The sequence below is a fragment of the Ursus arctos genome, unplaced genomic scaffold (assembly GCF_023065955.2).
Source record: "Ursus arctos isolate Adak ecotype North America unplaced genomic scaffold, UrsArc2.0 scaffold_4, whole genome shotgun sequence".
NCBI classification, from domain to species: domain Eukaryota; kingdom Metazoa; phylum Chordata; class Mammalia; order Carnivora; family Ursidae; genus Ursus; species Ursus arctos.
The window spans coordinates 23,373,849-23,390,041 of NW_026623056.1; the positions used below are offsets into that span (position 1 = coordinate 23,373,849).

At 36.8% G+C, this 16,193-nt stretch overlaps 1 protein-coding gene across 2 annotated transcripts in view; it reads right to left on the reverse strand.

Moving 5' to 3' along the window:
* The window catches only part of FGF12 (fibroblast growth factor 12), a 537,632-nt gene that overhangs the window by 168,169 nt on the left and 353,270 nt on the right, over positions 1–16,193 (reverse strand). For both annotated transcript variants that reach the window (XM_057306659.1, XM_026496455.4), the window contains one exon: positions 8,803–8,906. In XM_057306659.1, the coding sequence (XP_057162642.1) occupies positions 8,803–8,906 (104 nt within the window). The remainder of the gene's footprint in view (positions 1–8,802; positions 8,907–16,193) is intronic.

Consider the following 16,193-nt stretch of genomic DNA (forward strand, 5'->3'; position numbering starts at 1 on the left):
TTTTGTTTATAACACGGTGTGACTGGAGGCCAAGTCAGAGCAACGTATTAATAAAATATGGCATTCATTTCAATTAGACAGTGTGTATACATGAAAAGAACTTAACCTTGTCCCAAAAGATGCGTGGCATTTGCCCTTGGCTTCTGGAAATTGATATTTGTTTGCCTGAGGGCCTTAGATTAGCCAGAGAGAAACAATATGTTTTAGGGTTAGCACTTTGGGTCATTCAATGTATCGGTCTACCAGGAGCCTGAGATCAGCCACATGGGCAATCATTCAATCAATCCTCCATAACGGAGTCTCAATAAAAACTCTTAACACCAAGGCTCAGGTGAGTTTCCCGACTGGCAGTATTTCATGTGCATTGTCACATATTGATACTAGAAGAGTAACACATTCTGTTCTATAGGAAGAAGACAACAGAAACTCTGCATTTGGTACTTTTGGTGTCTCCTATACTATGCCCATATACTGCTTTCCTTGGCTTCCCTGTATGCTTTCCCTGTAATAAACAATAACTACAAGTATAATACTTATAATAGCTTTCAGTGAGTTCTGTAAGTCCTTCTAATAAATTATCAAACCAAAGAGTAGTGTTGGGAACCACCCTTGACCGGAACGTACAGTTGGTGTTAGAAGTGAAGGTGGTCTTGGAGACTGTGCTCTCTAACTTTGTACTGGCCCAAACTTCTTGCAACAGGTAATTATTATGATAAGTGGAATGTCTAGGAAGATAAGTCTGTTTATTTTACCCATTTTCATATGCTCACTATATGGTCTAATGTCTAGTATGTGGTAGATTCCAATAAATATATATCGACTGAATTTTAGGTTTATTAAGGCTGACATTGATGGCAAAGGAGCATTTGTGCTGTGGACTGTAAGATCACCAATGTAATCATAGTTAACTGTTCACCTGCTGTATATAATTTGCTCCATCTATACTTGGAATAGGCAATTCTTTAAAATTCAACAAGTTCATTGAGAGCTTTCCTTTATCAGAGAATGTACTTAATGTTGTGACTGGGGGAAATATATGGCGCAGGTAGCAAAAATGAATATGAAATAATTCCTTCCCCCTAGAAAAACAGACACATAGTACTGTGATACTAAAGCAGAAGTAGTATCTAATTAATGGAAAGAGTTCACATATCAGTAAGATACGAACGGCAAGGAAGGTTAAGAATTACATAGGTACAGAACAACAACAACAAAGTCAAATATAACAGCATCATCAATGTAACAATAGTATTACTTTCATCCTTTATGCATTTTATTATGCATATAACTCCCTATAATAATTATCTAAAATATTTTATCACCAATTTCTTAACCTCCCATTTGAAAATAATCTGACTTTAGAATTTTATATCAAACAATCCTTATCTGTAATTGTTTTATGTATACAAGGTTCAGTTCAAACTAATAAAAATATAAAAAGATACCAATCATAGAGTAAATTTACAGAGGATGGTAGAAGGAGGAGATTCAGACTACACCTTCTCTGTATATGACGAAAAGATGCAACCCTCCCCACTCCCACACAAATGCCTTTAAGCATTGTGATAATATGACAAAATTTAGGCTGTTTTACAAGCTTTTTCAAAATCTTGTAAACCTCAAAGAGATTGAAACACCAAACAATATTAAAACTCAAGTCAGTTACAACCGGTTAAATAGCAAAAATTTTAAAATTAAGGGCACTATCTGAATAAGGTAAAATTTGTAGGAAAATCTGTCTCAACAGATTGTGACACAGCAGTGTTTCCTGAACTACTGAAGAAGGTGTTTCAGGAACAGAAGTTTCTAGCATTTGTGAGCTTCTTTTGTGTGAGAAAGTGATGCCTTCTAGAACTTTTATTTACTCTACTTTACCAAAAAAAGTATCACTTAAAGCCATTAAAATTATTTTGGGCTTCCTTTCAAAATGGCACAATAAATACAAACTTAATCAAGGGGGCAAAAGAACTATACACTGAAAACTACAAAACATTGCTGAAAGAAATTAAGGAAAAAAACAAATAAATGGAAAGACATCTGTGTTTATGGATTGAGAGATTTAATATTGCCAAAGTAGCCATATTACTCAAAACAACCTCCAGATTCAAAGTAATCCCTATAAATCCCAATGGCATTTTTTTTTCAGGAATGGGAAAAAAAAATCCTCAAATCCACATGGAACCTCACAGGATTCTGAATAGTCAAAACAATTTTGATTAACAACAACAACAACAAAGGTGGAAGACTCACACCTCCTGATTTTAAAACATCTTACAAACCTACAGTAATCAAAAATTTTAGTACTAGCATAAAGACAGACATATAGATGAATGAAACAAAATAGAGAACTCAGAAATAAACTCTCACAAATATGGTCCAGTGATCTTTGGCAAGGGTGCCAAGACTACACAATGGGGAAACGATAGTCTCTTTGATGTATGGTGTTGGAAAAACTGGGTATCTGTATGCAAAAAAATAAATATATAAAAGCGGACCCTTACCTTATACTGTATGCAAAATTTAACTCAAAATGGATTAAAAACCTAAATGTAATACCTAAAATTATAAAATTCCTAGAAGAAAACATAGGAGAAAAACTTCATGACATTGAACTTGGCAATGATTTATTGGATATGAAACCAAATTCACAGGCAACAAATGTAAAAATAGATAAGTGGGATTACATCAAAGTTTCTGCACAGCAAAGAAAACAATCAACAAAGGGAAAAAGTAACCTACAGAACAGGAAAAAATATTTGCCAACCATATATCTGATAAGGAGTTCATATTCATATATAAAGAACTCTTATAACTTAACAGCCAAAAAACACATTTAGAAATGGGCAAAGGACTCAAATAGACATTTCTCCAAAGACATGCAAATGGCCAACATGTACACGAAAAGTGCTTAGCATCATTAATCCAAGGGAAATGCAAGTCAAAACTACAATGAGATATCACCTTGTATCTGCTAGTATGACCACTAACAAAGAAAGAAAGAAAGAAAGAAAGAAAGAAAGAAAGAAAGAAAGAAGAAGGAAATAACAAATGTTGGCAACAATATGGAAAAATTGAAACCCTTATACACTGCTGTTAGGAATACAAAATGATACAGCTGCTATGGGAAACAGTATGGAGACTTCCCAAAAAATTAAAAAGAAGGAAATTTTTTCAGACGCTACAACATAGATGAACCTCGAAGACATTACACTAAGTGAAATAAGCCAAGCACAAAAAGATAAATACTACATGATTCCACATATATGAGATATCTAAAGCAGTCAAACTCAGAAACTGAAAGTAGAATGGTGTTTGCCAGAAGCTGAAGAGAGGGCGGAGAGAATTGTTGTTTATGGGCACAGAATTTCAGTTTTGCAAGATGAAAAATTTCTAGAGATCTGTTGCACAACAATGTGCATATAGTTAACGCTACTGTAATGTAACACTTAAAAATGGTTACAATGGTAAATTTTATGTGTTTTTTACTATAACTTAAAAAAGAGAGAAAAAAGGCATGAGTTTAGACTATGTTGCACCCACTCTGCTCCAAACAGATAGCAGCGATGAATAAAATATAAAAATGTAAGATCTAAATGACATAGCCAGGTTCAAAGCAAGCTGAGCATCCCTGTGGAATGGAAACGAGCACCCCTGTGGAATGGAAATGAAGGATTTTGTAGGTTGGAGCTACAAGCTCCATATCTTGACATTGGTGCTGTGTCCCAGAGTTCCACTCTGGTCAAGTCAATGGGAATAAAATCCCTCTATGCAGGACGGGAACTGGAACCAGCCTACCTGCTCACACCAGTGGCTGTGATAGTTTTCCTGCTCCAACTGTAAAAAGGCTAAAATAAAAATGTTGATACTACTTTAGACAAGATCTAGTGACAGACACAGCCTCACAGTCAGAGGAACTAGACCTAGCCCAGGCTCCCTTCCCTAACCCCAATGTTACCCTAGGATAGGAACCTTGCAATGACTCTAACATCTTATGCTAAACTGGGACCACTGGAGGCTGGATAGCAGCAGCAACAACAACAACAACAACAACAAACTAGAAAGTGAGGGCAGAGCTCGGAGGAAGAAGATCATGAGGTGGGGCAGGGAAGGGGAGAGAAATGTTCCTGCAGACCAAAATTTCAAACACATGGAGAACTAATTTTAAATTCTAAGATAATTTCAACCTAATTCTAAAAATGATAGCCAACAAAATCAATGATTAAAAACATGAATTCATTACCAAAGAAATGAAACTTACAGGAAAGTCTGACGAAGTATTATAAGAATGCTCAGAGAGATAAATGAGTTAGTAACTTTCCATAAAAAGAGCTAGATAGTAAAAACAGGAAGAAATCAATCAAAATTAGATGGATATTACCCAGAAACCACTGGACATCCAAAAATCAAAAACACAGTGATTGAAATCACAAACTAGCTGGCAATAATTCTAAAGTAGATGAATCTGAGCTTCTAACGTAAGTCATTTTGAGCATTATCAGCATCAAAATAGAGAAATAAAATGTACACGGGTTAAGAGTTAAAGTTTCCCAGAATGGACGAAATATGAATCTTCAGATTAAAAGTACACTCTGGGGGCGCCTGGGTGGCACAGCGGTTGAGCGTCTGCCTTCGGCTCAGGGCGTGATCCCGGCGTTATGGGATCGAGCCCCACATCAGGCTCCTCTGCTATGAGCCTGCTTCTTCCTCTCCCACTCCCCCTGCTTGTGTTCCCTCTCTCGCTGGCTGTCTCTATCTCTGTCGAATAAATAAAATAAAATCTTTAAAAAAATAAAAATAAAAGTACACTCTCTGTCGAATAAATAAAATAAAATCTTTAAAAAAATAAAAATAAAAGTACACTCCTCAATGTCTAACAAGATAAATTGCGATAGATTCACAACAGATATTATAGTTGGATGTGTAAAACATGAAACACAAAAAGGAAATTGTTTTCCATATAGTTACCTACAAAGGAAAGAATATCCAACTGAGCAAACTTCTCATAGTCAACAACAGATGTCAGAAACCAATGGAATATAATTTTCAAAGTGCTGGAAAAAGTACAGGTCTACTGGAATCATAAAATTATCTGAACTATAATTCAAGAGTGAAAGTGAAAAGAAGACATTGTCATGGACACCAGGACAAAAACGAATTCACCACCTACAGACCCTCCAACTCAGAACAAAGATTTCTTTTAGAAGAAAAATAAATTTCACAGGGGCTAAATTTGATATGCACACAAAACAAAAAAATATATGCATAGAAATTATTTTAAAGATTGGTAAATTTAACTATTAGCTATAGAATAATAAGTAATCACACATATGATTTTCTTTTAAAGTGTCACTAATCAAATTGGTGAGAACTATGGTGGTGTTTACTAGATAAGGCAACATCCCAAGGTCAACCAGCTTTGGGGAAGGAGGACAGAAACACAAAATAAAATATTTAGCAGACTATATACTTATATATGCATGTTAAAAAAAATAAGGGTAAATCACTAAAGACACAGAATTATAACCTACATTTATAAACTAGCAAAAGAATAAAAACAGAATAGAAAAAAAGTGTCAAACCAAGGAAATAAAAAAAGAACATTGGAAGCAAAAGAAAAATATACAAACTACAATGGTAAAAACAAATTCAGATGCATCAGCAATCTCATTAAATGCACATGAATTAAACTCCACTATTAAAACACAGATTTTTCAGAATGGATCTTAAAATTTTAACTCTATGCTACCCAGCACTCACTCCATCTTTCCCATTCTCCCGCCTCCTGGTGAGGGGGAGAAATCAGATGTCCAACGGAATTCATTCCCAGTTTAAAAATGGACACAAACCAGGTGAATGACACTAGATAAATGATACCATTTGGACTCTAAGTAGCTTCTTTAAGACCAGCTGGGTTTGCCCCCAGGCACATGCCAACCCCCCCGTCCCTGCCATATACTGGCTATGGCCTCCATTGGTGTGCCTAACCACACTATTTAACATGAAGTAGGAAACTGCTTTTTAAAAGAAAACCTCGTCCTAATATACACCAAAAACACCTCAAGAAAGCCTATGTTAACAGCCTGCTTTTAACTGACCACGGAGCCCCTGGATGTGCTGGTGCTCTCCTGCTGAGGCATGCTGTACAGAGGGACTCAGTACTGCAGAAGTGATGGAGCCTTGCTCTCTTGTCTTTCAGGTTTGCCTCCCCTAGTATCAGCCTTCTCTAGTCTTAAAACAATATCTTCAGGCCTGTGCCCACCGTTTAAAATTAAACAGAACAGAGACTCCAGAAATGGACCCTCAACTCTATGGTCAACTAATCTTTGACAAATCAGGAAAAAATATCCAGTGGAAAAAAGAGTCTCTTCAATAAGTGGTGCTGGGAAAACTGGACAGCTACATACAGAAGAATGAAACTAGACCATTCTCTTACACCATACATAAAGATAAACTCAAAATGGATAAAAGACCTCAATGGGAGACAGGAATTCATCAAAATCCTAGAGGAGAACATAGGCAGTACCTCTTCGACATTGGCCACAGCAATTTCTTTCAAGACACATCTCCAAAGGCAAGGGAAATAAAAGCAAAAATGAACTTTTAGGACTTCATCAAGATAAAAAGCTTCTGCACAGCAAAGGAAACAGTCAACAAAACTAAGAGGGAACACATGGAATGGGAGAAGATATTTGCAAATGACATTACAGATAAAGGGCTGGTATCCAAGATAGATAAAGAGCTTCTCAAACTCAACACCCAAAAACCAAATAATCCCGTCAAAAAATGGGCAGAAGACATCAACAGACACTTCTCCAAAGAAGACGTGCAACTGGCTTATAGGCACATGAAAAAATGTTCAACATCACCAGCCATCAGGGAAATACAAATCAAAACCACAATGAGATACTACCTTACACAAGTTAGAATGGCAAAAATTAACAAGGCAGAAAACAACAAATGTCGGCGAGGATGTGGAGAAAGGGGAACGCTCTTACATTGTTGGTGGGAATGGAAGCTGGTACAATCACTCTGGATATTAGTATGGAGGTTCCTCAAGATGTTAAAAATAGAGCTACCCTATGACCCAGCAATTGCAGTACTAGGTATTTACCCCAAAGATACAGATGTAGTGAAAAGAAGGGGCACATGCACCCCAATGTTCATAGCAGCAATGTCCACAATAGCCAAACTGTGGAAGGAGCCGTGATGCCCTTCAACGGATGACTGGATAAAGAAGGTGTGGTACATATATACAATGGAATATTACTCAGTTATTAGAAAAGATGAATACCCACCATTTGCATCAACATGGGGAGGTGGAGGGGCAGAGGGAGAAGCAGCCTCCTTGCTGAGCAGTGAGCCGAGCCCGATATGGGATGTGGGGCTTGATCCCACAATCCTGAGATCATGACCTGAGCCCAAGGTGCCCCAAAACTTTTTTTTTAAAGCTTAACTAATTGGAATTACTCAAAAAAACAATCTTTTTCTTTGCTTATTTTAATTCTTAGATTTAAAACACAGACTCACAATAAGCGGACATTAAGAACTGTTAGAATTATGGCACATTAAGAATGAAAGCTCATTTTCCTTTTAACCAAAATGTATTTATCTGTGTTATACCGAATAGAACGGTTGAAAAAAATGTGCATGTACACATCTAGTATATGAATTTAAATGCATATCTGAATATGCTCAGGAATAAAAGAGTAACTTAAAAAATCCTAATATGAATGACAGACATATCACTAGAAAGCAAGCATAGTATAGCAGAGATTCATTTAACTGAATATGAAAAGAGTTTAATAAAAGCTATTTAATAGTCAATTTAGAATCTAATAGGCATAAGTGAACTTCCTGAATAACTATGCTATTTACTGAGATCATAGAAAGTAAGGGTGGAAATCTTTAACCATGATTTTCAAGGATATCTCTTCATGGACTACAAATAGCACATTCCCTTATGAGAGAACAGAAATTATACATATACATGAGATCCAGTGCAGCCACACTCTCCCAGTGCATAAATTATTATCTCGAGGGTCCAACAGGCATCAGACAAGAGTCAACTACTTTAAACTATGGCAGTGCTCATAACGTAGCCACTGGTGCTACCGAGTTTTGTCAGTTTAAGGTTGAAAAGAGATGTTAAGTAACATGGTGTCCAACACACTCTGTTACAGGTCCAGAAATTCAGCCAAAGAGGGGAGGTAACTCGCCCAAAGAGAAACAGTAACTGGAATGTAAATAAAACTCAAATATCCAGCCCCTAATTCAGAGCTCGTTCCATAAATTCACCGGTCTTTGAAGTGACCGGTTATGACAGGAAGCTGATGTATTAGGTACCGAACAGATCGGTTAAATACAAACAAAACACAACCTATTCTGAAAGTTTTTTCTCCACAACAAGACAGAGAAGACTCCCAGACAAACTGAAGAATTTAACTTCTTAAACCATGTGCTTAAAGGAGAAGTAACAGGAGGAAAGAAAAACGTTTTACCTCTTGAATTAAAAAGAAAGGTAACATTCGAAAGCTTGACTTATCCTCTAGAAGGAGAAGCCAGACGAAGAGAATTGGTATTGTATAGTGAGTAACAAGCTCTTTCTCAAGAGGGCATGATTCTTTACATTGTAAATTGTAAAAATCTTAATAAAATCCTGACATATTTAGAAAAATCTTAAATGACTTCAACTTCTCATTTTCTTCCCTAAAATACTGGTTACTTCACTAGGTCTCAATGCCAGGTTACGTGGGCACACAAGCACACGCGCACACACACACGCGCGCTTTACAAGGTACTCACTGAGCTGTAGAGATAGCCTTCACCGTTCATGGCCACATAGAGGCTGGCCTTCACCCCTTGGATAGCCACCACACGCAGGCCCACAGGAATTAGATTGAAGAGGGCTAGAGAGGAAAAAAAGAAGACAGAGAGGAAAGAATCAGTGACCTTTTGAATAAATCATCCTGCTTCTTAAGATGACTCTTTTGAGAATTAAAAACTATGAATTGAAGTTAGTAGGGAGAGACAGGGAGACTGAGGAGATGAGGAGAACTGGCTTCTTGTCTCTGCACCACCTTTAATTACCTATATGACCCCAGGTACATCCCATAAACTCATTTGTAGTAAAGGGGTTACATTCCATTAGAAGGTCTATATGGGCCCCACAGTTTTGTTTCACAAAATGAGCACATACTCAAACAGTGTAATAAGATTTTTTTCAAACAAATAAATAATTCGAACCAAAACATTCTCAACAGTAGAAAACATAATTGTGGACATAAGTAATAATAAAATGTGATTTTTATAACCTATGCCAGAGCGTCTCATTTTCAGATTTTTCCCTGTGCTCCTAAACATTGTCTTGAATACAGAAGATAAAGATAAAAATCACTGGCTTATTCTTAGCTACTTTGGTGGAATGAGAGCATTTCTTTTTATAGTTCAATTCTTCTACATGTAAATGTAGACATATAAATAGATTGATCAATAATTGATATATTTTATATCTCAGAATATATATATATACACACATATACACACATATCTATATAGACATGCACAAAACCACTAAAATCATTAAAAATTAACTTGTTAAATTTAATTCAATATCCTAGGATGAAATGGGAACCTGCTTGTAGTCTTTAAATATTTGGGTGGCCCATCTCTGAAGATATTCAACAGTCTACATGTCTACTTGGAGAAGGTACTCGAATACCCGACAGAAAAACAAGAAGATAATCTATTTTTCTTCCAACAATGCATTTTTATGAATTATATCCCTAGGACTACTCTAGTTACTGGTGCAATTATAAAATGAGCATAAGCATAAAACATTGCCCCTTCCCTGAAAGAATTCTAATTACATAAGAGAAGAAAGTAATCATACAGGCTCTACAGATGACAACATGGCTATGGACTAAAGAGTTCACAGCTGCATTCATAAGAGCATGTATCTGTAGGTCACTTTAACATCCTGGTTTAGTTGGAAGTTCTTATCCCTCTTTTCAACTGATAAAATGTCCATCAGTTCTGGTCATCTTCTTAGTTTTGAATGTAAAATGTATGAAAATCCACCCAAGGGCTACTTGGAATGCCTGATTATTCTCGGTTTCTCTCAACTTGGGATGGTAAGCTAAACCACACACACACACACACACACACACACACACACACACAGAGTATTTGGCTTCTAGTCAAATGTTCAGTTGATAGTGTAGAGGATCAAGCCTGAGACCAAAGGTTCACTATAGCATGTTTTAATTCCTAGATGTGCTTGACACTGGACCAGTCTCTGCCTCTTTGAACGTGTTTCCTCATTTGTCATGAAAGTTGCGATTAGATCTTAGGAGATGCTCAAGAATTCTTAGCTAGCTCCATTTGAATCTGAACTGGTTTTGTTGTTCCTACGTTCTTACCACTGTCCTTGTGCTACTGAAATAACTTAAGAAGTACAAGACCTTAAAGTCTAGTTGGGGAGAGAAAGCTAAGACATATGGAATAATCTGATACAGTGTATAATTTTTTTCTATAATTAAATATAATATATGCATTCTATATATATTCTCTATGTTACAGAAGTTCAGGAAAATGGAAGATCTGTGTGGCCTGAAATATTCAGGAAATGTCTCACATGGAAGATGGGACCCAGGCTGACACTTAAAGAAAGGGCCGAATCTGGGTAAGCCAAGTACAGGAAAAACATTTTGGTGGCACAGGACTTTAGGTGGTTCTGGAAGAGAATGATGTGTACAGAAAGGGACCGGTAAATTGGATTTGATTCATACTACGGAGAAATGGGAATGAACACCATGTAGATAAAATAGGGATAAATATCTGAATGTCTGTCACTCTAATCTTAGAGATCTAAACTTTGCCAAATGGAAAACAAGACGCGTGACGCATAAAGATTCGAGCAACAGACTACAAAAAAAGTGTGAGATTTGCAGACAACATAGTTTCTAAACTCACCACTCAGAAGCTACCTGGCTTGGAGCCATTCATTTAACCTCTGCTTTAATTTTCCCATCTGTAAAATGAACATAATAATCCTTACTGCATAGTGTTTACAGAAGAATCAAATGCATTATCATATGCTTGAAAGTGTTTCATAAACAGGAGGTGTTCTCTGGATATTAGAGTTCTTTGTCATTAATCTATGATTCTTTTGCTTGTCAAATAAAGTTCCATAAGGTCTGATGTAACAACTGACATAGTCTCACTAATATCTATTGGTTAATATTCAGAAGATCGCTTAATACTTTAAAAAAATAAATACTTTATTTTTGTGCAACACTTAATTTTCAAAATGCTTCAATTCATCATTGTATTTGACCCTCAACCACCAGCACTATGGACCATTTAGGACAGAATGATTATCCTAATTTTTAGAAGGACAAACAGGTTCAGAGAAGTAACCCAAATGAAACTGCACCTGAACAAAGGTTTTTAGGCTCTCTCATATGGCTATCTGCCTAAAATATTGTGTGTCCTCCTTCTTCCGTTTTAATTTCCCCTAGTATCCATTCTTGTTTTTTCACAAAGTCAGACTGCTTAGCTACATTTCTCTACATATCACGCAGCTGGCTGTGGTTATGGACTCAGTAATGGCCAATGAGATGCTGGCAGAAAGGTCTCTGTATATTTGAAGACTCTTTCCTTAGCTTCTAGGTTCCCTTTACCCTCTTCTCAACCCTCTGTGTTATTGCTGTTTGGACTGGGATGGGGGGTGTGTGCGGGTGGCGGCTGGATCATCTGAGACCATGAAAACAAGGGCTACCCCCAAGGGAGCAGTGACAGGTGAGCTGGAAGGAGCTGGGTCTCTGAGGACATTGTAGGGCAATGGCACCAGGCCAGCATTCAATTACCTGGGTCTGGCTTTTATGTGAGAAAGATAAGGCCTTGTTATGTTAGTCTGTGTAATGCAGAGCCAACCCTAATCCTAGCTGATAGAGATTGTTAAAGAAAGCAGAGTTAATATGTAAGGTATCAACTAAATGTAAGATGCTTCTACATGGTAAATAAATGCAACTACTGGAAAGTATCAAGTTCCACGACAATTCTTATAAAAAAAGAACAGTGAAATCCAAAATTGTGCAGAATATCTTTCTAACCTAAAGATTTCCCAGGACAAATGCTAAGAACATTGGTCCATTTGGCTGAAACAGTTATAACAAAGCAACTCTAAAGCCGTTCATACCTGAGGAGAGCGTGAAAATTACTAAAGCTAGGCAGGGACAAAAGCAAGAAGCTGCGAAAGTCATACACGAATGGGAAAGTGATAATGGCTTTTACATGGTATGCTTTAGGAGATTTAGCAAGTCCGTTAAAAAAAAAATCAGTAAACATTTTGGAATGAAACTTCTTAGTGGTAAAAGTTAAAAACTACTCTCTCTGGGAGGGTCTGCACCTGCCTCCTAAAATCTTGAAACGTGGCAAATGATGTACCCTTATCTGTTATTTCTCTTCATTGTAGCACACAGGCTCTAGCTCACAGGAGTCCTTTGCTACTCACAAGAACTCCTCCCACGTCTCCAGTCTTCCTCTCCACCCCCCAAGCCACAGGCCTTGAACTCCTAGTAAGCGGGCCACACCATTGTTCAGGCCCCTTGCATCTCATCAGGCCATTCCCCTGCTTACAACCTCCAGGGACTGCACGAAGTCTCCACCCTGACCCTCAGCACCCTTTGCAATCTGGCTTCAAATGGCATTTGGAAGTTGATCACCGGCTACTCATTCCATTCACCATAACGGACTTTATAGAATTTTCCCATTTCCTAAGTTCCCCTTGATCTTTAATGAGGCTAAAGTTTCTTTTCTTTTGTTCTCTCTTTTTGAAAAACCTGTCTTCACTATTCAGTCGCACCATGAGTCCTACCCAAACCCTTTTGAGATGGCTGTCTCCTTTTCTATGATTGCGTAATTCATCGGTAGATCTCTGTAAGAGCATTTGGAACATGGTATTATAACCATTTATTTACACATCTGTCTCCATCCCTAAAATGAAAGAGTTCTGAGGGTGGGTCTCTATAATTTCTACCCCAGTTATACATACATATTTTATATTCAATAAATGTTATTGATCATAAGAGTCATGAAAAGACACATTTCCAGAATTTGTGGTTTTCTTATTGGAATAAAAGTGCTTTTTTTTAAGACAAAAAAGAAATTAAACACTTAAAAACATCTCAGCCTGATCGTAGCAGTTATATATACACACAGCATACATTTCTGCTACATGATACTATTCCTTCTAATATATGTATTTACTGGTTCTAGTAATTTGATCACCCTCTTCCTACTTTTAACCCCATATTTTTGCTTACTACATTCTCTGTGGTTGGAATGTTCTTCTTGTTGTAGCTTCATATTGAAACCCCTGCCATGCTTGGAATGACACACCAAATATCAATGCTTTCTCTCACTTCTAAGCTGCCCTTGTCCTGAATCTAGGCAATTTTCACCACAATTTATAATTTTCTTCCTTTAAAAAAAAACAAACCCAAAACATGTTTCTGTCCTAACCACAGGTAGACTGTGAGCTCTCCAAACAAATATCTCATCTAAGACACACTTATATAATATGGGGAAAAGGAGCGAGGGAAGAAAAAAAAAAGAGAGACAGAGACAGAAACAGAGAGAAAGAGACAGATTGAGAGAATAAACAGAGTAGTATATATTCTATTTCTATTCAGGATCCCAGTAAACATTTGCTGAAGACTACCATTATAAGCCAAAGAGAGTCCAAGCACTGAATCCGATATTCAGGCATTTTCTCAATCTTGTCCTTTCCTAAAGGAATATCTCATTCTAAACCTTTACGTAAATCTAACTCTTGTATTTTGAAAAGTGAAATGATGGAATTGGTATTCTTGGGATCCATATGAAACTCAATCACCAAACCACATGGAAAAATGGTTTGAAAAGAGTAACGAGGGGAAAGGATAGTTTCTTCAACAAATGGTGCTAGAAAAACTGGATATCAACATCCAAAAGAATGAAATTGGACCCCTATTTTATACTACACACAAAAATAACTCAAAATGGATTAGAAATCCAAACATAAGACCTGAAACTATAAAATTCCCAGAAGAAAATAGGGAAAATTTGTTGGCGTTGGTCTCTCCAGTGATTTCTTGCATATAACACCAGAAGTGCGCAACAAAAGCAAAACTAGACAAGTGGGACTACATCAAACCAAAAACCCTCTGCAAAGCAAAGGAAACAATCAACTGAATTAAAAGGTAACCTGCAAAATGGGGAAAAAATATCTGCAAACTGTATAACTGATAAGGTGTTAATATCTTACATATAAAGTAACTTCTACAACTCAACAGCAAAAACCCAAATAACCCAATTAAAAAACCACCAAAAGACTTGAACAGACACATCTCCAAAGACAATATACAAATGACCAATAGGTACATGAAAAGTGTTTAACATCATTACTCACCAGGGAATGCAAATTAAAACTATGATGAGATACCACCTCATACCTGTTCAAATGGCCACTCTTAAATAGATAGATAGATAGATAGATAGATAGATAGATAGATAGATAGATAGTGTTGACAAGGATGTGGAGAAATTGGGAACTTTGTATACTACTGATGGGAATGTAGAGTGGTACAGGCAATATAAAAAATAGTATGGAGGTTCCTCAAAATTTAAATACAGAACCACCATACAATCTAGCAATCCCACTCCTGGGATATATGAAAAAAGTTGAAATCAGGATCTCAAAAACATATACGCTCTCCAATGTTCATTGCAGCATTATTTACAATAGTAAAGATATACAAATAATTTAAATGTCCATGGACGGCTCATTAGAAAAAGACAATGTAGTACATACAAATCAGGAGGACATTGTGCTAAGTGAAATAAGCTAGTCCTAGCATTACTCCACTGCATTATTCCACTAACATGGTGTATCTAAAATAATTAAACTCATGACAGCAGACAGTAGAATGGAGGTTGCCAGGAGCTAGAAGGAGGGGCCAATGGGTAGTTCTTATTCAAAGGATATAAAGTTTCAGTTATGCAAAACGCGTAAGTTCCCGCGATCTGCTGTACAACACGGTGACTACAGTTAACAATACTAAATTGTGCACTTAAAAAAAATATGTCAAGAGTGGATCTCATGTTAAGTGTTCTCACAAAAAAAAAAAAAAAAAAAAAAGGAAAAGCAAAGGGGCACAAAGAAAATTTCGGAATTGATGGTATGTTTATTACCTTGATTGTAGTAATGGCTTCTTGAAGGCATACATATATCAAAACTCAACAAACTGTATACATCGAATACGTACAGATTTGGGGTTTTTTGTATGTTAAATACACCTGAAGAGAACCATGTGTGTGTGTGTGTGTGTGTGTGTTTTAAGTAATGAAGGAAAATGGTAAAAAAAAAAAAATCGAGTAGATGAATTGCATTGATACACTCAGTTCTCTACTTTTCCTTGCATTTATATGCTTTGCCATATAAATTTGTAATGCTCTAGAAGGATATTCTGCCCTATCCCTTGACACGGGGCTCAACCACATGACTTGCTCTGGCCAAGAGGATGTTAGCAAATGCAAGCAGAGTCTGAAAAAGAGCTCATTTTTTCCCATTGCTCATTTTGCCTCTGCCTTTGCATTAAGAACATGCACAGACTAACCCGCTGGTGCCAGGAAGAGGATGAAAGATACTTAGAGCTTCACAAAGTGGCCTCAGTAATCCAGCCAAGGCAATTCTAGGTCAACTGACAGATAGCTGACCTCCAGATACGTAACCGAGACAAGATCTACAGAGCTACTTGTCAACCACCCCAGACAGATGAGACATAAACACTGCTGTTGCATGACATGGAGGCTATGGGATTGCTGGTATACAGCATTATTGTAATACTGTAATGACTAGCAAAAGTTATTGACTAGGGGACGGAGGTGACGGATTTGAAATGCCCTGATATCATACAACCAAAAATTCTCATATTGGTAACAATCCTTAACATGTACATGATATTACCAATGATGAGCTGTGAAACTAAAATAAACTTTAATAAATTGAAATAAAATTATAAAGGATAATTTTTGATGAATTATGCTACAAGAAAGACTGAATGATTTTTTTCAGGAAATAATTACAAGATTGTTGTCATATGAAAAGATGTTCAAAGGTTATACACAAAAATAAGGGAAGAGAAATGTAT